This window comes from Ovis aries, chromosome X (genome assembly GCF_016772045.2).
Source record: "Ovis aries strain OAR_USU_Benz2616 breed Rambouillet chromosome X, ARS-UI_Ramb_v3.0, whole genome shotgun sequence".
NCBI lineage: Eukaryota > Metazoa > Chordata > Mammalia > Artiodactyla > Bovidae > Ovis > Ovis aries.
The window spans coordinates 127,201,079-127,224,237 of record NC_056080.1 but is presented as its reverse complement, the minus strand read 5'-3'; the positions used below and the strand labels follow the sequence as shown (position 1 = coordinate 127,224,237).

The window sequence follows — 23,159 nt, the reverse complement described above, 5'->3', positions numbered from 1 at the left end:
TTGAGGACAAAGACTCAAATCCCAAGCCTTGCCACTTCCTAGCCATAGGGGTTGGGGAATCAGCTATAACCTAATCAGTGAAGCGGGAAGAGTGGAGACTGACAAATTGGAGAGCAAAATCCCTGTTTAATGGGGATAACAGCTCAGATGCTGACAGTCATAGCTGTGTGGGCTAGTTGGGGGTAATACTCTGATAGTTCAAAAAAAAAACTAAAATTCTAGATTTTTATGTGAAAATTTTTAATTTTTAAAGTATAGGCTGCTTCATTTCAAAGAATAAGTTTGTAGGTCAAACTGTATACATCTGTGGCTGACAAGTTTGTCCCCTCTGACTTTAAGGCTTAACTCTGTACTTGGTACAGCAGGCAGAGCCCTCTAGCCAACACCTCTGCTTCATCCCAGCCTTGATTCGGTCTATACCTCTCCTTCCTTGCTGCTCTGTGGCCCAACACAGTAAAGTTGTTCTCCATACGATCCTCTGTGTTCATGCATATGTGGTTGAAATGTCCTTCTCCACATCCCCACCTCAATTTTCTTTTCCTAACATCTCCTACTCTTTAAGAGCTATCTTCCTTTAAGAAGCAAGCCTTCACCAGCTCCTCCTCTGTTCTTCCTAAAACCCTGGTTACTACTTACTTAACTGCACTGTGTTGTCATTCCCTGTCTGTTCATATTTCTTTTCCACTAGTCTGAGTATACTGTGGCTGGGACATAAGGACATGCAATGAATATTTATTTTGTAAATGAATAAATGGAATGAATGTGTCTTTATAAGGTCACTTGCTATATGTAACCATGCACCAAGAAAAACATGAAGCCCCATTTCTATCCACTCATCCATTTATCCAGCAGATATTTATTGAGCACCAATTATATGCCAGGGACTGTTCTAGGTGATGGAGATTCAGGAATGAACATGCCAGGCAAAGTCCCTATCTTCACATAGCTCATATTTTAGTGTGGGAAGACACGAAACAAAATATATACTACAATGTGAGATAGTAATAAATGCCACAAGGAGAATATAAAAGCTGGTGAACCCTTAGAAGGTGACAGGTGCACTTTTAGATAGGGGAGCTGGGGAAGGGATCTCTGGAAAGGTGACACGAGCAAAGATTTGTGGGAGGGGTGGGTGCAGACCATACAGAGAGCTGGAGGAGAACACTAAGTGCAAAGGCCCTGGAGCGGGAGCATGGTTGGCATGTTTAAGGAACAGCCAGGAGGCCAGAGTGGCTACCGGGGAGTGAGCAAGGGAGAGGGTGGTGGGAGATCAGACAGGCAACAGAGGGGAGATCAGACAGGCAATCAGACAGGCTAGACCATATTATCGTCACCCTCCTCAACCACCCAGAGACCGCAAAGCCTTAGCTGAAAAATGGGGTAAGGAATTTCAGCCTTGCTGGGTTGTGTGGTAGCAGTCCCAGGGAGATACACATGGGTCAAAATGACTTTTCTCACAGATACATGCTTCTCTTAATGCCCTTACTATCCAGAGTTTTTACTGCAAGGCTCTCAAGATGCAGGTCCCACCTGAGACCAGGTGCTGTTTGCCTTGGGAGGGTCATGAAGTGGTGGAGATTGGTCAGTTATTTCCTGCTGGTTGGGGCTGGAACCAGGCTGCACACCTCCGCCCAGTTGGAAAGGGCTCCGGAGCTGTTATTCATCAGATACAAGTCTCGAGGTTCCCACTTCTACACTTTTTCCTCTCCCAGGAAGAGGGAGCTTTCCTGGACCTTTTCCTGGGTCTGACCCAGGGCAAGTTTGAAGCTCCATGAAATGAAGGATTTGGACCCAATGGTCTAGAGCTGTCACATCACGTCTGTGTCTTAACTCTTCCTGTGACAGGCCACCTGATTTCTCACCCTGGAAGTGGGCTTCCTGTGGGCCTCTTCATGTAGCTGCATGCAGGTGTAAGCATAACTGTGCAGCTTATTCAAAAACAGTGGTGGTGGCAGAGTTTGACTGAAACCCCAAGGTCTCTTTTCCCAAACCTTGCCTCCCACAGCTTCTCTTCTCCTGCATGGCCTGACATTCCTGCCATTGATCATCCCTCACAAGTAAAGGTGAGGGGCTATCTCTGGGGGTAACATCTGGGATCCAGCAGGCCTGAACACCCACCCTACCCAAGCAAGACTCAATCAAGCTCCTGGAAGGCAGAAAGACAGAACATCTCCTTTGAGTGAGAGACACACAGGCTTCCAGACTGTCAGAAAAACCAGTGAGGGAGGCTCAGGCCAAGGTCTCTGCTGAGTGGCCCTGAGCAGCTCCAGCACACGAAGTGCCAGGGACCACTAGGAGCTGACTCCCTGGGAGTGCTATAACGGATTGTGGCTCTGAAGGAAAATGTGACTGGCCTTGTAGCATGATTTGGGGCTAGCTATTCTGTAATTTATTGCTGAGTCGTGGAGCTTTCAGACCTGGAGGCACAGTTTAATCTCCTAGATGAGCATAGGAGAAGGATACAATTTATCAAGGTCTGGTCACTCACAGGAAGCCTCCCTACTCCTGCTTTGCTGATCTCAGTTTTGTGCTTCCCCCAGAGTTGCTGCTGCCAAGGATTATGGGAACCCTAAGTCCTCCTTCACATCAGAAGTGCTGAACTGCCCAGGAGGACTTGAGTCAGTGGAGGAGGCTTTGAAGGTGGGGGTGCTGGTGCCTCCCAGTGGCCCAATACCTGGGGCCAAGAAGGGGCCCCTGGTGGGGGAGGAGGACAGATACTTCCCTTAGACTCTAGGGTTAAAGCATCCTGTGAGCTTAGCTGGACCTGAGCTCCTGGCCCAAATTTCATCCTTAATAAGCTCTGTAAATATAGGGGTGTATTATGAGCCACAGTGTCCCTGTCACTTTAAACTGGGAGTTGCGAGATCATATGAGGTGAGCCTGGTATAAGCAGTTGAGGGTTGTAGGGACTGTGAGCACTGAAAGCTTACAAGCCTCACGTAAGGCAGCAGCCACTCCTCAGATGTCCTCAGTTGGTGCCACACTGCAGTCTGCCTGGATGGCCTCATCTATCAGTGGTTTTAGGAGAAAGATCTTTACAAAGTGATTTTAGAAATTTCCCACATATTTCAATGTTGATAAAGAATTACATTTGTATCAATACAACAAGCTCATCTGTGGCACTTATTATATGTAGGCACTGTTCTAAGCACTTTGCAAATAATAAGGTGTATAATTCTTACAGTAATTGCAATCTCATGAGGTCAGTCTTCTTTTATCTCATTTTGTGGGTGAGGAAAATGAGGCACAAAGAATTGAAGTAACTTACCCACAATCCCTCAGCTGGTAAGTGGCAAAGCCCGGGCTTAACGCCAAGCAGCCTGACTCTGTAGACCGTGCTCTTTGTCACTTTGCTAGGCTGCCTCATTAAAACTAGCAAACAAGCAAATATTATATAAATAGAAAAAACAAAACACCATGCAGGACAAAAACCAAGCAGACAAGTAAGCACAAAAACAGGCTTTTCATATGCTTTAAACCAAATCCACCAGAATTTGACACTTTTTCTGTTTTCTCCTGCGTTTGTCATTACGTAGCTTCTCTGTAAGCTCCTTCATGCCTGACCTCCATCTTAACAACTCTTTTTTAGATATTCCCAACACTCTTTCCCCAGCCTGTCCATAAAGCAACCTGGCCTCTTTGCCTTATTGTCATTCTACCTCTCTGTTTTCATCATTCATTCTAGATTTTTACCTTCAAAAATCCTACTCACATCCTCCCGGAATCCCTCTCTCTTGCCAGGTGGATCCCATGGAACTCATTCTGTAAAGAAGATTTGGGTGTTTGCAGCCCTCCCTTCCAATGGCTCACACGCCTCTTTCTGTACTTGTGTTTATTTGTTCTCTGTGTTGCCTAACGAGGCCTTTCATAATCGTATACTTCTTAGCATCAATCCCTAAGTGTGTATTTAGTATGTATTTGTCTTGTCTTCCCAGCAAGAGTGTGAGCCATGTAAGCAGGGGCTGTGTTAACTGTGTATTCTACTGTCCCTTGTTCAGAGCCAGGAGGTCACATCACTTAATTGGCAAGCGGATGGGAGTTGGAGCTGTCACACTTGGGCCCAAGGCCTCGCTCTGCCACTTAAACTCTGTGACCAATGAAAACTCATTTTACCTCTCTCAACTTCATTTCTCTCATTTGTAAGATGAGGAGCACACCTAATACCTCCTTCACAAGATTAGTGTGAAACAGTGCATTTGAAATGCTTAACCCAGGGCCCATCAGCTAGTAAGCCTTCGGCATTTGGCAGCTCTTATTACTATGTCGCAGTGCCATTAATCAGCTCATGGAGCTGTGAAACTCCTTAATCTCTTGGCTCCAAAAAAATCTGTTTTTAGGGTTAACCTCACTCAGGTATGGCAATTTTAGGATGTGTTGAATAGGACTAGTTGAACAACTAAACCAACTCACCAACCAACTAAACAAAAACCAAAGCAGGGCCCTGCAATTATACAATTAGAATGTGATTTTTTTTTTTCAGGATTTAAATCAAACTTGATCTCTCCCAGTTGGAAGGAATGGGAGGGTCTGGGACCTCTTTGGGTTGAATAGATGTAGATGTGTCCCTGTATGTGCACACATTTGCACGTGCTTGTGCCTGCACATATGTATCTTTTGAAGCAGAGCCTATGACATGTGTTTGTACAGTGCGTCAACACAAACTGCCTAGGAGTAGGCTTCCCCAAACACATTAATGTACACAGCGGGTTGAGTCACACTATCAGTTAACATAGGGTTCCTGGTACTAACCCTTTCCAGCCTCCCTACTATCACTAGGTAAGCAATCCCATGCTACTCGACACAATCTGACTCATACTTTTTGTTAAAACATAACTTAACAAAGGAGAATTTTTTGGATGCTTCTTCCTTCCAAGACAGGAAACAAAGATTCCCCAAATTCAACAGGACAGCAACCTTCATAGCTCTACCTAAATATATTCCCATAGTGCCTTTGATTCACAGCTTTACTGAAGGCTGCTGGAAGACTATCAATAGGGTTTCCAGAGAGCATATTTAGGGGGTGTGAGTTCACACCAGGTTGATTGCCGTGGGAATTCCAGTCCTTACAACACAGGGATGGGAGGGAGAGGAGAGACTCTTGCACTGAATAACACCATCACAGAATTCACTTGACAGATTTTCTTTCTGGAACCCTTACTTTGGAACTCCCAGCCTCTTTGTGTGGAGAATTGCAAAATTATGTGCCACTTCTTTTTTATCGTTTTCAAGGCAACTCAATGTTAACTTGGAAAAGGAAGTTTGTTGTTGTTGATGATACTGATATTACTCTAGATTTGTTTATTAACAAATATATCAGGTCATGCACACCCAAATAAATTCCGTCTTTTAAATATTCACTTTGATATACCAAGAATTTGGAAAAGTGAATTCACCAAACATTACTAGGTCAGTTCCTTTAAATCACAGTCTACCATAAGTTAGTGTACTTCTAAAGGTTGCTCAGTGGCAGAGTCTGCCTGCAATGCAGGAGATGTGGGTTTGATCCCTGGGTCAGGAAGATCCCCTGGAGAAGGAAATGGCAACCCACTCCAGTATTCTTGCCTGGGAAATCCCAAGGACAGAAGAGCTTGGCGGGCTACAGTTCATGTGGTCACAAAAGAGTTGGACATGACTTAGCGACTAAGACTAATTAACTAAACAACAACAACAAAGCCATAAGTTAATGGCATGTGTCCCAGAACCAGGTATCTTGGGCTGAGGTCCTGACTCTGTCATTTATGTGATGTTTGGAAAAATTCTCTCTGAGCCTCATTTTCAGCAATAAGGCAGTTATTGGAACTGAGGTTTTGACCACCAGCAGTTTTACTTCTGAGGAGGATGACTGACAGCCATTTCACAACAGGGAACTGGTAAAGCAAGATAAATATGGCTGCTCAGTAGATGTGCACAGTAAAGGATGGGGAGGGGGAGCAGGAGCCAATAGGTATTGCCCTCTGAAGAGAGCAGAAGATCACTTAAGTGTGCAGGTGAGTAGGATGTAGGCTATATATAATAACAGGAATATTCGAGGCCGGTTGAGAGGATGAGAATATGAGTCCTGAGGCTATGTGTTTCTATATATGAGGTTTGTGCAAATTGCTTCATTTCCCTGTGCTTCTCTTTCTTCCCCTATAAAATAAGCATCATAAAACTGCCTACATCATAAGGCTTTGAAGAAGATTGTGGTTTAATGAATATGAAGAGCTTAGCATAATGTCTGGCCCGTAACAAGCTCAGTGTGTGGGGTGGGGGTGGGGAGGGAGGAGGAGGGAGGGAGGGAGAAAGCACCTAAACACAGTCCTTATCCTCCTTCAGAGCTTGCATTCTTAGAAGCATGCAGAGGACCAGTGCATGAATAGCTGCCCTATCCTCTAAGTGCTGGGCAAATGGTATTCAGTAGTGCTGTAAAGATGAGGAATCCCATTCACATCATGTGGGAATCAGGAGACAGTATATGGAGGGTTAGACTCAGGGGATGAGTAGGTATTTGACAAATAGACCTGATGGGGTGGGATAGCTAAAGGAGGGAGTAGCTTTGTAAGGGCACAGGGGTGGGAAACTGAGGCAGAGGTTCAGGAAACAGAGTAATTTTCTTTGGAGACTACTTGTAAGACTTTAACCAGTTCTGACACTCTTTGGTGTTACAAATAGCAGAAAATAGACAGGAGAGGTAGGTTGAGAATGCCAGATAAAAACATTTATGTCTTGGCAAAAAGGTGATGGGGTGTCACAGCAGATTTTTGATGATGAGAAAGACACGATTACATTGGACTTTCAGAAAGCTTATCTTACAGGGTTACAAAAGATGGATTTGAGAAGAAGATCTGAGTCCAGGAGATGGGCTCAGAGGCTACTGCAGCCATCTAAATGACAGATGACAGTGACTACACTGAAGGATGACAGGAGATGGAAAGAAGAAGATGAGCTACAAAGACGTTCTCAGCAGGATCGGGTACTGGAGCACTGACAGAGTGACTAAAAGTGCAAGTCAGTGCATGGGGGCACCAGCAACAGTGACTGCGGAGTGGCACAGGTTTGGCAGCAGAGGGTGACTTGTGCGAGGCAAAACTTGAAGCCCTAGTGGGCATATAAGCAGGGCTGTGTGGCAGGCAGCTGGCAAAAGCACTGAAGCTTCAACGGCACGGTGATTGCACAAGGAGTTTTTGAAACAAGTTCTTCGGAACCATTCCAACAGGAATGAATGAGAATCTTTAGACTCAAAGCACTGACTAGATTATGCCCTTCCATACATAATTCAACATTGTAAAAAATCATACAAAACCATAAAATGTGCATAAGGAAGTCCAATAAATTCTGATTTTTCCCACAAAAATCAGACATTTCAACTATCAAAAATATACATGAAAAGCTTTACTCCCAAATATCTCTGTTTGTCTCTCTCTCATAGCCTACTGCTAAGTCACTTCAGTCGTGTCTGACTCTGTGTGACCCCATAGACGACAGCCCACCAGGCTCTCCTCTCCCTGGGATTCTCCAGGCAAGAACACTGGAGGGGGTTGCCATTTCCTTCTCCAGTGCATGAAAGTGAAAAGTGAAAGTGAAGTTGCTCAGTCGTGTCTGACCCTCAGCGACCCTATGGACTGCAGCCCACCAGGCTCCTCCCTCCATGGGATTTTCCAGGCAAGAGTACTGGAGTGGGGTGCCATCGCCTTCTCCACTCATAGCCTAAGAATGCCCTAAGAATGGCCTTGGTCTGTCTTTTGGAAACCTGAGATTGACTTCTGAGCCAGGTCCCAAGCCACACAAAGACAGCAGGCTCATCACCTTATAATTATGCCTCATTTCTTGACCACAGAACAGCATTACTGATCACCTATTTAATTGATTAGAATTAGCCTCAAATGATCTAGCTATTTTCAGAGAAAATTCCCTTAAAGGGTAAAGATTTGCTCTTATTTAAGACATGAGGGCATTACATAAAATTTCACCCTATCTTACACAATACACAAAGATAAATTCCAAATGGATTAAATCCAGTTTCACAAGTGAGTTAGTGAGTGAAAGTCACTCAGTTCAGTTCAGTTCAGTCGCTCAGTCATGTCTGACTCTTTGCGAACCCATGAATCGCAGCACGCCAGGCCTCCCTGTCCATCACCAACTCCCAGAGTTCACTCAGACTCACGTCCATCAAGTCGGTGATGCCATCCAGCCATCTCATCCTCGGTTGTCCCCTTCTCCTCCTGCCCCCAATCCCTCCCAGCATCAGAGTCTTTTCCAATGAGTCAACTCTTCCCATGAGGTGGCCAAAGTATTGGAGTTTCAGCTTCAACATCAGTCCTTCCAATGAACACCCAGGACTGATCTCCTTCAGAATGGACTGGTTGGATCTCCTTGCAGTCCAAGGGACTCTCAAGAGTCTTCTCCAACACCACAGTTCAAAAGCATCAATTCTTCAGCACTCAGCTTTCTTCATAGTCCAACTCTCACATCCATACAAGACCACTGGAAAAACCATAGCCTTGACTAGACAGACCTTTGTTGGCAAAGTAATGTCTCTGCTTTTGAATATGCTATCTAGGTTGGTCATAACTTTCCTTCCAAGGAGTAAGTGTCTTTTAATTTCATGGCTGCAATCACCATCTGCAGTGATTTTGGAGCCCCCCAAAATAAAGTCTGACACTGTTTCTACTGTTTCCCCATCTATTTCCTATGAAGTGATGGGACCAGATGCCATGATCTTAGTTTTCTGAATGTTGAGTTTTAAGCCAACTTTTTCACTCTCTCACTTTCATCAAGAGTTGTGCCCAATTCTTTGCAACCCCATGGACTGCATAGTCCATGGGATTCTCCAGGCCAGAATACTGGAGTGGGTAGCCTTTTCCTTCTCCAGGGGATCTTCCCAACCCAGAGATTGAACCCAGGTCACAAGTTTGTTCATTTAACAAAAAAAGAATAGACAGAAATCCCTGCCCTTTTGAAAATTACTCTCTTATTAGGTGAAAAAGTAAACTGCAAGTAAGCTGTATAGTATGTTTGACATTAATGAGTGCTGTGAAAAAAGGAAAAGCTAGTAGGGGTTGGAAAGTCTGGAGTGGGGTAAGCTGCAGTTTTAAATTGTGTGAACAAGGGAGATGTTGAAAACTGACATTTGAGCGAGGACTTGAAGATGAGGGAGTTTGCCCTGCTGATATCTGGGGCTAGAGTGTCAGAGACAGAGGCAACTGCCACTGAAAATGCCCCAAAAAGTGGGAGCATACTTGGCTGGATTGGATGGTCAACAAGAAGAGCAGTTAGGGGCTTCCCAGGTGGTTCAGTGGTTAGGCCTCTGCACTCGTCCTGTAGGGGGCATGGGTTTGATCCCTGGTTGGGGAACTAAGATCCCATATCCACCTTAGCCAAAAAAATTTAGTAGTAATAATTAATGTCTTAAAAAAAAGAAGAGCAGGTTGCTGGAGCAGAATGATAGAGGGAAGAATGGTAGGAGATAAGGTTGGCAGAGGATGAGATGGCTAGACAGCATCACCGACACAATAGACATGAATTTGAGCAAACTCCAGGAGATAGTGAAGGACAGGGAAGCCTGGTGTGCTGTAGTGCCTGGGGTCACAAAGAGTTGGACACGACTTAGTAACTGACCAACAACAAAGTTATTGTTGTTTTAAAGACTTTGACTTTTATTCTGAGAGAAATTGGGAACTACTGGAGGATCTTGAGCAAAAGTGAGATGTGATCTGACTTGCACAGAAAAGAATCATTCCAGTTGCTGTGGAATAGACGATGGCGACGAGGCAAAAGCAGGTAGACCAGCTAGGGGCAATTGCAGCGAGCCAGGTAATTGATGCTGGTGACTCAGAGTCAGATGGTAACAGTTAAAGTGGGAAAAGTGGCCGGATCCTGGGAATATTTTGGACATGGACCCAAAAAAGAATCTGCTGATGAATTAGATGTACGTGAGGGAAGGAGAGGAGTCAAGGATAACACAAAGGCTATTGGCCTGAGGAAGAGGAAGGAGAGAATTCCCATAACTGAAAGATGGGACAAAATTATAGAAGCATTAGAAGAAAATATAATATTTTAATATTAACATAATAATATATAATAATATTTCTATAATCTTAGATTGGAAATGTAAGCCTTGGATTTCTTAAAGAAGGCATGAAACTCGGAAGCTACAAAGAAAAGATCGCTAGATTTAACTACTGCAAAATGCAAAAAGTCTTTATAGTAAAAGACAGTGTTTTTTAAAAAGTGATAGACTGGAAGGAAACATTTATAATGTATATACCAAACTCAGGTTAAAATTCATAACTGTAAAGAGTACTTCTGCAATATGAAAAGAAAACTCAAGTGGGAAAATGGTATAAGGTCATAAAACAAGCAATTTACAAGAAAAAGTATACCAGTTAGGCCAACAAATCTATGAAAAGAGGCTCAACCTAATTAGAGAAATACAAATTTAAATAACAATGCAATACCAGTTTTCAGCCGTGATATTAATAAAATTAAAAGACTGATAAATCTCATTGTTGACAAGGCCATGGAGAAACAGGCACTCTCATACACTCTTTTAACAGAGGTGTAGATTTGTAAAGAATTTCTGGTGAGCAATTTTTCATGATAAGCCAAAAATTAAAATGTTCATACCCTTTGATCATCCAGCAGTTTCACTTCTAGGTAGCTAATCTAGAGAAATCATCACATAAGTGGGCAGAGATACAAGCAAAAGGAAATTCATTTCACCATTGTTTATAAGACTTTTGTTTTAAAGACTGGAAATGGCCCAAGAAGTCCCCATTAGGAGAATGTTAAAATAAGTTGTGGTACATTCATACTATGAAATATCATATGGTCTTGAAAGAGATAAGATAGCTCTATAGATGTAGTTGTGCATGGTAACATAGAGAACAAAAATGCTTCTGGGGGGGGGGCGGGGAAGCGACTTACAGAACAATCTATGATTACCTTTCCTTTAAAAAACCCACCTCATGCCTGTATGTAAATTCATAGAAAGGCTGAGAAAAATGCAAAACTCCCATTGCTTGTGATCATGGCATGCGATCACACACGTGGGTGAGAGAATGGGGCTTTCTATGCAGGTGAGAGAATGGGGCTTTCTTTTTATCCTCTGTATGCCTCTTTGTTCTTTGATATCCCTTCACAAGCAAAATGTATTACTTTTGTAATTTTTAAGTATAACAATGAGGGAAAAATCAGATACTGCCCATTTCTGAATGTTCCCAAGGAAGAACCCTGGAGGCAGTAGCATGTTTGTTACTATACAGTCACACTGGGCCACTGTGCATTGTGACGGGAGGGACAGCATCGAATGCGTATTATGCGGCCTTGGGAAAGACACATTTCTGAACCTCCATTTTTTTATGTACAGAATGTAGATAATACCTGCTCTATCTATTTTACTGTTAGTTGTGAAGATAAAATGGAAAAACAGTTTTAAAAATTGTGAAGCTCTGTAAAACTGTGCAAGATATTTGATAATATTTCATGTCCCAGTTAATGACTTGCTTCTTCTGAGCAGTACTCAGTGATACAAAATTCAGTCCAAAGTGGAAACTTTATTTCTTAGAGTTTATTTTCACAGAGTGCTACCTGTCCAAGTTAGGTCACACATAGCAGCAGTGCAGGCATTTTACTTAAATCCTCTAGAGTATTTTGTGTTTGTATACGAGATTCTGTCTGATGCTGTGGGATTTTAGCAACAGCTTTAAGCCAACACTTCCTCTCCCCATCTCAGGGTCAACCATCTTGGATATACTGAATTAATTAACAGGGTCTTCTTAGCACTTGCTTTATGCTTAGCACTCCCCTGTAGGTGGGAGGCCAGACATTCAGGTTTGCCTGGGACTGTCATGATTTATACTATCTGTCCCATGTAATTGGAGAAGAAAATGGCAACCCACTCTAGTGTTCTTGACTGGAGAATCCCATGGACAGAGGAGCCTGGCAGGCTACAATCCATGGTTTCACAAAGAGTTGGATATGACCGAGTGACTAAGCATAGCACAGCACAAGACACTCCCTTAGGGAAGCCTAGGTACCCAAAGGACCAGTAGACCATGTGGGCGGCAGCGGGGTGGGGGTAGAAGGGAAGGTGGGTGACAAAGACATGTAATAGTTATTTGGGGAAAAAAGCATTGCCTTGCACTCAACCTGTGTCTTGGGAAAGGAAAGGAATGTTCTTTCTCTGCCACTTGCAGCTCGCTCTTCTACTCCCCTACCCTGTATTGCCCAGCATCCAGAATTCAAGCCAGTGCTAGACTATGCTCTGTGTAGGTTTGGGAACAAGACTTCATTTAAGCATTGCTTTAGCAGGAAATGTGTACTCTTGGATTAAACAATGGGCTAACCAATACATTTTGGGACACGCTCATTCTTAAGTTGGGAACTGCCTGTATAAGACCTGGTCCCCATCCTGGAGGGGCTCACAGACAGTTGATTTAGGGGAGACTTCATTAATACATAGACTACTGAAGAGTAATCTGGTACCAACTGAGGGTATTGGGTTTAAGTATAATACAGATTTATCCAAGAGGGAGCCCAGAGAGAGGCGGTTTGTGGGCTCTTCAAAATTTTCACATAGGACAGTATGACTGATCTGTGCTAAGAATATGCTTAGATAGCAAGAGGAAGGAGGAGAAAGTTCTAAGTAGGGATCGAGTTCACTGGAAGCCAAGGTTTGGCATCAGACATGAGCATAGACAGGGAATGCTTCGAGAAGTTATGATATGTGATGAGAGCAAATGGCTCTCTGAGGAGTGGTGGGAAGTTCGCTTGGCTGAGATGAGATGGTGTCAAATGCTTTCTGTAACTTAAAGTTCATGAAACATATCACTGCGATTTGCCCATATTTCATGTGACTGAACACTCCTTGGGGCAATAACTTTTGACAGCATTTTTCAGGTGGACGATTTAACATGACTCAAATTCAGGTGAGGCATGGGCAAGATCTTAGAATGTTGGGAATCCAAATTAAGGACTTTGGACTTGATGAAAGAGTCCCTTGCAGTGTCATTGAAGATGCTTGATCAGGGTTGGAACACTGACATGTGGCTGGTACAGAGACTGAAGGAGAAAGGAGTCAGGGGGCCCATTTAGGAAGCTGCTACAGTAGGCCAGGGGTGGAGACCTGAGTACCTGGACCAGGATGGAAGGAACAAATCTGAGAACCATAGTAGAGACGGAAACACCAGGATTTAGAGATTGCAAGGGAAGAGCCAAGGAGGTCCGTATGTATCTCAGGGTTAGTTAAGCATGAGGGCAACTTTGTTAAATTTTCATGTTCAGTTGAAGGCTTCTCACTTGTGCAGCCTGCCATTCCCTTCTAGTGAAACCCCTTTCTAAGTTAACCCTGTGGCACCTATTCAGTATCCTAATTCTGCAAAAATTCAGACTCATCCAGTGGAAATCTTAGCTCATTTATTTACTCACCTCATTTTGCAAAATTGCTCGTTTGTGCTCAGTTGTGTCTGAGTCTGCGACCCCATGGACTGTAGCCCTCAAGGCTCCTCTATCCATTTTCCAGGTAAGAATACTGGAATGGGTTACCATTTCCTTCTCCAGTGGATCTTCCTGACCCAGGGATCGAACCTGCATATCCTGCATTGCAGGCAGATTCTTTACCTACTGAGCCATCGGGCAAGCCCAACCAATTTGCAAAATTAGGCAAATGTATAAATGCTACAAGGTTTCTAACTTGGAAGACAAAAAAACATGCAATTCACTCTACTACTAGGGCTTCAAAAAAGTGTGATGTGTCCAGAGTTTGTTCACATAGAAACTGGATGCTTTCTTGCTTCATGTCCCCTGTGCCCTTCCTGTGAACCCTGTCTCCTGAGAAAATCTTAGAACATTAATTTGCTAACTTAATTTGTAAAAGGTTAGTGAATCAATGCCATAAGGCATTTGTGGAAATATTTGAAATTAATTAACCTTGTCAGCTTTTATTTATATAGGTTCTCTTCCAATTATATCTTTTCCCCTCAAGTATAACTTTTTAATAAGATTAATTTTAAACAATAAAACTTAGGAATCTGTGTACAAAGAACTTTAAGAATTTAAATATGTGGGTTTATCATTAACACAGTAGCAAATATATCAAGGAAACACGCCCCATGAAAAACATTTCAAAGAAACACATGTCTGCTCTGAGAAAAGTCTGTAACCAATAAGTAAGCCCCAAGAAGCTTGTTTGCTTGGTGATGCCGGCAGATAAGCCTGGCAAACCTCGGTGTGACTGAAGAAGTCAGTTTGAGACTCAGCCTAGCCCAGGCAAGCTACTGGACCTTGACTGCGCTCAGCGAACCTCAGCATAATGGGGTTAACATTTTGGAAGGTGTTTCTGATTCTCAACTGCCTTGCAGGTAAGGGGGGTCAGATCTCCAGCCCACCGAAGATCACTGGGAATGGAGTTTCCTTTTAAACCAAAATTGCAAATTTTTTTTTTTTACATAGAATATTCCCCTCCTGTGCTTAAAAGGAACTATATTAGTGTGCTGAGTAAAATAATTTTCAGAAAACTTGCCTAGCAAATATGTGCTCTGCTGATATTTTGGGAACCCAGGCTGTAAATAGAATTGTTTTATGTAGCTTCTGAATTAGAATCCCACCCCCCAATTGCAGTATCTCTCTTTTTTTAGCTTGAAGGTTGAACAGATGAATTTACTCAGAAGCTGAAGTTTGTGCCAAGGATACTTTTTTCCCTCTGTTTTACTTGACCGTTTCCTTCAAATTCATTTTGATCGATTTGCTAAACCTGGCTGGGAGCTTAACTGTCATGCTTAACTAACATTTCCTAAGAATTGTACTTTTCAAAATACGTGAGTAATTTATCATTGTGCACAATATGGGTGTTTTTAGGGGTTTGAGAAAAAACAAAATCATTTTTAGAGTCAAATCCTAATATTGGTAGACCCAGGAGAGATCACTAATTCAGAAAAATCCCTTGGTTAATTTTTTCAGATACCAGATGTATTTTGAAAGTCTTCTCATGATAAATTAGATCCATGGTAGATTCAATAAGATTGTTTATCCAAGAAATGTCTTTGCAACCCCATGGACTATACAGTCCATGGAATTCTCTAGGCCAGAATACTGGAGTGGGTAGCCTTTCCCTTCTCCAGGGGATCTTCCCAACCCAGGGATCAAACCCAGGTCTCCCACATTGCAGGCGGATTCTTTATCAGCTGAGCCACAAGGGAAGCCCTAAGTAATATTAGGCAGTTATTAGAATGAGGTTTACTAAGCATATTTAACAACATAAGAAAATGTTCAAGATAAAATACTAAGTGAAAAGCAGGATATACCCACGTGCCTAGAATAAATTCTTAGAAAGTTATGTACCAAACTGTTCATGATGATTACCTCTGGCTGATGGGATTATAGATGATTTTAATCTTATTCCCCAGCCTTTTCATATTTTCTATGGTTTCTACAGAGAACACTGTATTACACTATTTTTATCATCAGAAATGTTACTTTTCAAAATATATGATATTTAGTAATAATTCTCTAAATGTTCATTGCTAAATGTTTAAGCAGACATGTTCTGTGGAGTTACCAGAAGGCAATACTACATTTATCCAGTGATCTAGCCAGGACTTAGAGCTGGAAAAAGCTGCCTTTCTCAATTTCCATCCTGGTGGGAACATATGTTCCTATTTTCCCTTTCCTCCAGGAATATTCATTTTAAACTTTAACTTTAGACAGTGAAAGTCTTTGTCCCTTTTAAAGAGATTCCAGTCACTAGCTAATTGGGTCGCCATGGGCCTTCTACAGCAGCCTCTAAAATTACACCTGTAGTCAACTCCTCCTTCCCTCTCTGAGGCCTAACTCCGGCCTATACTAGACACCCATTTTGGAACAGTTACAAGAGTGGCTTCTACTATAACTAATGTAGATACAATTTTTACTGATTATAAGTGTAATGTATGGTCTTTGTAGACAGTTGGAAATATGGAAACATATAAATAAGAAAATAAATGTCACCAGAAATCTTATCAGAGATTCTGGTGAATTTCTTATTTTTTTTTCCTCTTGCAAGTAAATAGTATATTACACAATTGAGTTTATATCTTGCATACAATATTTTCATTGTTTAAAAACTTACTTAGATGATCTTGGGATCTTACTTGATTGTGACTTTCTGAACAAAGCCCAGAGTTACCAATAAATACTTCAGAGCCTTTATTTTTAAGTTACTGTCTAACTAATATTGCTAATGCATAGTGTACATAGATAATCTAGCTGGCCCAACAAAATGTGGTAGTGTCAGTCTAGCAGATAGAATGGAAATATGGTACAATATATTGTTGTTTGCAGTGCTTACACATGTATGGAAGTCAGAGAAAGAATTCAGTAAGCTATGCCTGGTATTAGTAGTGTCCATCAGTTGATCCAGAAATGGCTGTGAGGCAGCTGGTAGTGTTTCCATCAGTGTGCAATTTGATGTGTTATCTGAACTTGTTTCCTGGTCAGGAAGAATGTCACATTTTTGGTGTCAAGCATGGTGCTTGGCACATAGTGGGCACATAGGAAATGTTTACTGAAAATTAATTACCTTCTGAAATCCTGCCATTTGTGACATGGATGGGCCTTAAGGACATTATGCTAAGTGAGATAAGTCAGAGAAAGACAAACACTGTATGATCTCACTCATATGTGGAATCTGAAAAAACAGCAACCTGAATTCATGGAAACAGAGAGTATAGTGGTGGTTACCAGGGATGGTGGTTGTGGGATAATGGGGGTGATGTTGATCAAATGGTACAAACTTTCAGTTAGAAGATGAGTAAGAACTAGGGATCTAATGTACAGCGTGATGACTATAATTGACAATACTGTGTACTTGAAAGTTATTTAGAGAGTAGATCTTAAATATTATCACCACAAAAAAGAAATGGTAATTATGTGATGTGATGAAAGTGTTAGTTAATGCTTTGGTGGTAATCATTTTGCGATATATGTCAAATCAACACTTTGTACAGCTTAAACTTATACAATGTTATATGTAAATTATATCTGAATAAAGGTAGAAAAACAAAAGAGTGAGTTACCTTCTCAAACCCCAAACATTCAGAAATGATTTTCACACACATATATAAAATGCATTTTTGGAAAACTAAGCAAGACAGATTCTATTTTAATGAAAGCCTTTCTACTGACTTCTAAGGAAGTCAGGTATATTCCACTTCAGGAAAATAATTTTATTGAAAAAGTCTTCAAAAAGTTCAAGCATATCATTTTAGATGCTTGTAGTATAGTCACCTGTTTGAAAGATATGTTAAAATTGTTTGCATTTTCACAAGGTATGTGCTATGCATTTTAATGCAGTAATATGTTTGAACTTTAGTCAGATCCATAAAGTTAGTGATCACTTGATTATTGCCTAACTCAAAAATGAAGCAATTTTAGATGAAGTTGCTTGAAATTAGGAGAAGACAATGGCACCCCACTCCGGTACTCTTGCCTGGAAAATCCCATGGACCAAGGAGCCTGGTGGGCTGCAGTCCATGGGGTCGCTAAGAGTCTGACACGACTGAGCGACTTCACTTTCACTTTCCACTTTCATGCATTGGAGAAGGAAATGGCAACCCACTCCAGTGTTCTTGCCTGGAGAATCCCAGGAACCGGGGAGCCTGGTGGGCTGCCGTCTATGGAGTCTCACAGAGTCAGACATGACTGAAGTGACTTAGCAGCAGCTTGAAATTAAACCACGTGAATTGCAACAGGTCAAATTTGTCTGTTTGGTATGTTAGAATAATAATCCCCCTAAGCAAAGAGCCTGTCACATTGTAGGCATTAAATAGATGAATGAACAATCATTACCAAAACATGAGGCATTTAAAATCTGTTTAGAGTGTTGATTAACTCAAGTGTATACACCTTGGATTATTTTCCTTTAAAAAGATGCACTGATTTTTAAAAGCAGTCACACATATTTCAACCACGTATGTGTTCTTTGGGCTGGGGGGTGTTTTTTTAATTCAGCCAGGTCAGTGAGTGAAATTACAGTCCTCAGTTTTGTTTAAATCAGGTGCTAATCTTTATTTTGCTGTACAGTCAGTCTTGTCAATGTATGGGTTTTTTTTTTCCCCTTCTTCAATTTTTAAATAATTTCTCAATTTAGACTAAATGAATCCAGAGAAAGAGAACATTTTTTCCCCTGACACACACAGAATCACTTTCAGTTTAAATTTTACTTTTCACTATCCACATGTGGCTATTCACATATAACTTAATTCAAATTAAATAAAATAAGAAATTCAGTTCTTCAGTTGCACTAGCAACATTTTAGGTGCTCCATAACTGCATGTGGGTAATGGGCTTCCCCAGGGGGTGGCTCAGACAGTAAAGAATTCGCTTGCAATTCAGGAGACTTGGGTTCGATCCCTGGGTCGGAAAGATCCCCTGAAGAAGGAAATGGTAACCCACTCCCGTGTTCTTGCCTGGGAAATCCCATGGACAAAGGAGACTGGTGGACTAACACTTTCATGCCCTCAGCAGTGAAAGCGTGAAGTCCTAACTGCTGGGGTCACAAAGAGTTGAACACAACAACTGAGCAACTAACAGTTTTACTTTTTCACTTTCAGTGGCTACTTTCATCACGGAAAGTTCTATTGGACAGTGCTGGACTAGACAGTGATCTCAGAGGCTTAAGTAATGTTCACTAATAGAATGATGTGACATTTTTAAAAAGTTCATCTGGAAATATATAACTCTTAGCTCTGAAATGCATTGTCATTATATTAGAGATGGATAGTTTCTGAAAACTGTCTTTTCTTCAGAATTTAAGGATTGATTATGGTGCTGAGTATTGGGAATCAGGACAATAAAAATGGTCTGGAAATATTGCTTTGCCAATTGTTATCTATTTACAGAACAACATGTTGTATCCTTAAAAATATTTTCTCTCACAATAGATTTGTAGGTTACTGCACTTATTCTGAGGTGATATTGTTGAGCTTTTATACATCTCAATATACATATTTATATGTGCTAAACTGCTTCAGTTGTGCCCGACTCTGTGCGTCCCTATGGATGCCCAGGCTTCTCTGTCTGCCAAGCTTCTCGAGACAAGAGGACTGGAGTGCATTGCTGTGCCCTCCTCCAGGGGATCTTCCAGACCCAGGGATAGAACCCATGACTCTTACGTCTCCTGCATTGGCAGGCTAGTTCTTTAGCACTAGCACCATATTTATACGGCTTCTATTAAAAATATATTGAAAATATTTAAATCAGATTGTTACTAACTCCTTGATTTTCATTTGTCTCCATTCTGGTCTGTGCTATATAAATGGTTCATGGTGCATTGACATGGCAGGCAGAGATTGTGTCTGTCTTGTTCATTATTATTTCCCCAGTGTTAGTGCTGTTCATGGCATAAAATAGGTGCTCAGCAGATGTTAGTTGATAGGCATCACTTTTTCCATGGCTTGCTTTGTGTGAGAATTGTGTTTACTCTGCCTTCAGGCACATTTGTTGAGAGCAGCCCTTAGAGACTTTTCTGTTTTGTTTTGTTTTTACTTTACCTATCAAAAGTTATTACCATTACCCAATCCCATAATGAGCTTCCCTTGTGGCTCAGCTGGTAAGGAATCAACCTGCAATGCGGGAGACCTGGGTTCGACCCCTGGTGTGGGAAGATCCCCTGGAGAAGGGAAAGGCTTCCCACTCCAGTATTCTGGCCTGGAGAATTCTATGGAATGTATAGTACATGGGGTTGCAAAGAGTCGGATACGACTGAGTGACTTTCACTTCACTTTATTTCAATTCCATAGTAGATTTTGGGATGTAAGCTAGAGGACAAAAATGACCGCCAAATAATATCTTCAAAATCCCTTTTTTAGAGGAAAGTTTATGGTAACTTTAATGGCCACCAAATCCTCATTCTATCCCTTTAATTTTGGATGCTTTAAAGTCATTTGGAAGTCACTATTTGTGCATAGCCAGGGATGGATGTGCCTAACTTCCAGGAGAAAAGAAATGGGCTTTTGAGGGCAGGAGAGTCACTTAGCGATCTCCAGTGAATTTTCCATCAAAAAGAGTAGCTGCTTTCTGCACTCCAACTTTGTTTTGGGAGGAGGTGTTATGGGAACCAGGAATGCATAGGAAGGAGAACGTTGGGAGAGGGAAAACTGCATGGAGTCAGAAGATGCTGCATGAGTGCTTACCCTAAAATACTTCTCTCAATTCATCAAGACATTGATGCAAACAGCCAACTCTGGGAGAGAAGCAACTGGATCAGATGACCTGGCTGTGACAGAGAACACGGCTATTGAGTCCAGGAAACTAGGAGTAATAAGTACAATAGTTTGCTTTTCTTTAAAATTTTCAAGATGTTTGTTAAATCCCTGAGTTCCTTTTGCCTGACCACTGCCACTAAGAAAAAATAAAATTCAAGTCATCTTTGGGAAGGGGGCCAGGAATTTGTCTTTCTGGTCTTCCTGTCATCTTTGTATCTTCATCCTGTTCCAACCCAGAGAGTAGCTAGAGTTCTCATTCTAGCTCCCCTGCAGCATAGAGAGCATCTTTTAAATTTGACCATTTTTTAACAGCTGCCTGACAGTCATGTTCCACCCTGGAGAGTTTCTATATTCTATACTCTGACTTTGCAATGGATAATAACCAGTTATTCAAATGAGCTAGTGCCTCTATAAAGTGAAATTGAAGTCACTCAGCCATGTCCAACTCTTTGCCACCCCATGGACTGTAGCCTACCATGCTCCTCTGTCCATGGGATTTTCCAGGCAAGAGTACTGGAGTGGGTTGCCATTTCCTTCTCCAGAGGATCTTCCCAACCCAGAGATCGAACCCGGATCTCCTGCATTGTAGGTGGACACTACCATCTGATCCACCAGGGAAGATACTATGCCTCTATAGTGTTATCCAAAGTAACATCACCTGTAACATCCCTTGGGAAAATGCTTGCATAATACTAAGGATTTCATGTACACTGGTAGGCTGAATTTTGGAGTAGGAGGCTCTTTGGTCTTCCTCCAAATCATATGGGCAGCAGATCCTTTTGTAAGGTCAACAGTTCTCAAACATCGTGGTCTCAGGCCCTTTTTACAATCTTAAATCTTGAAGGAGATTTCTGGTTTGGACAAAATGACACAGATCTGTTTCTCCTTGCTTCTCCCTGCTAAAGCACAAGTATATACCCTCCCTGGAAATAATGCAAGAGACGACCAAAGGAGAATTCAGAAAGATATTAAGAAGAAAGCAGGGCTTTCCCTGGTGGCTTAGTGATGAAGAATCCGCCTGCCAAGGCAGGAGACGTGGGTTTGACCCCTGATCTGGGAAGATCCCGCATGTCGCTGAGCAACTAAGCCCGTGTGCCACAGCTGTTCAGCCTGTGCTCTAGAGCCCTTGCCCCACAGCAAGAGAAGCTGCCGCAGTGAAGAAGCCTGCGCACTGCAGCTACGCAGTAGCCCCCTCTCTCCCCAGCTAGAGGATAAGCTGCACAGCAACGAAGACCCAGCACAGCCAAAAATAAATGAATGAATAAAACTTTAAAAAAAAAGAAGAAAGAAAGCAAGCTTGCTTGGGACCCTGGAAACAACAGAGAGGCAGGATGTCTTATGTCTCTTTACCCAAAGGAGGACGGGAACCCAGAATGAGTGGGAGTCCCTCTGATATCAGATGAGCTAAACACACTGGCAAGGGGGAATCATCAGGAGTCCCGCCAACAATAGTCGACAAAAGAAGCAATCTCCTTGCTCACTGGGCCTAAGATCCCCTACTTTCACCTAGCGATACTGAGGGGGGAGGGTGGAACAGAAAAAAGGGATTAAGTCACAGCAAGTACCTGGTTCTAGAAGGCTCTTTGTCTCTCTTCCTCCAAACAGAGACACCAGAGCAGCTAGGGGCTTCCAGTAGGAGTGTTTTGCCATACCTATCCCCCACCGAGAGACACCCAGCAGCCTGACCTGGGGAAATGCTTCCACCCACTCAGGCAACAGGGTCAGCGATGTACAGATGCCCTGCTGACTCCAGATAACCAAAGAGATCAAAACAATACCACAAAGACCAAAAATTAAACCAGCATTAGAAGTACAGCCCACAAAGTAGGCTGAGACCTGTGCACAGAACATAAGTAAAATGGACTGTCTGCTAAAATGGAAGATTTAAAATAGGAGTTTCCTAACATAATAGACAAAATGTCTATAGGTTTTGACAAATGTATAATCACATATATCCACCATTATATTACTGTACAGAGTATTTTCACTGTCCTAAAAATCCCTTTTGCTCTACCTGTTGATGCCTTCCTCTATACCAGCACCTTGCAACCATTGATCTGTTTACTGTCTCCATAGTTTCGCCTTTTCCAGAATGTCACTTAAGTTGGAATCACACAGTGTGTAGCCTTTTCAGATTGACTTCTTTAACTTAGGAATATGCATTTAAGATTTCTCCATGTCTTTTCATGGCTTGATAACTCATTGATTTTTCAGCACTGAGTAACATTGCATTGTCTGGATATACCACAGTTTTTTAATCCATTCACCTACTGAAGGACATCTTGGTTGCTTCCAAGTTGTAGCAGTTATAAATAAATCTTCTGTAAACATCTCTGTGCATATTTTGTGTGTGTGTGTGGACATATGTTTTCAACTTCTTTGGTTAAATATCAAGGAACACAATTGGTGGATAGTGTGGTCAGAGTATGTTTAGTTTTGTAAGAAACCACCAAACTGTCTCAAAGTGGCTGTACCATTTTGCCTTTCCAGCAACAACAAATGAGAGTTTCTGTTGCTCCACATCCTCATCAGCATTGTGTGTTGTGAATTTTTTTAATTTTTAAAAATACATATTTTTTGGCTGTGCCATGTGGCATGTGGGATCTTAGTTCCCCGACCAAGGATCCAACCTGCACCCCATGCTTTAGACGCCTGGAGTCTTAACCACTGGACTGCCAGGGAAGTACCCCCTGTAATGTTGTTTTAATTAGCATTTCCCTGATGACATACAATGGGGATCATCTTTTCATATGCTCGTTTGCCATCTATATATTACCTTTGGTGAGATGTCTCTTGATGGTATTTAGTCCATTTTTAAAATCCAGTTGTCTGCTTATTACTGAGTTTTAAGAGTTCTCTTGACAGTGTCTTTCACAGAGCAGTTTCAGTTTTAATGAAGTTCAGTTTGTCAACTTTTTCTTTCACGGATCATGCCTTTGG

General features: G+C 41.9%; 1 protein-coding gene across 1 annotated transcript in view; it reads left to right on the top strand.

Moving 5' to 3' along the window:
* Positions 1-14,223: 14,223 nt before the first annotated feature.
* VSIG1 (V-set and immunoglobulin domain containing 1) overlaps positions 14,224-23,159 on the top strand; it is a 33,055-nt gene continuing 24,119 nt past the window's right edge. The window contains exon 1 of the mRNA XM_004022433.6: positions 14,224-14,339. Within this exon, the coding sequence (XP_004022482.2) occupies positions 14,291-14,339 (49 nt within the window). The 5' untranslated portion in view covers positions 14,224-14,290. The remainder of the gene's footprint in view (positions 14,340-23,159) is intronic.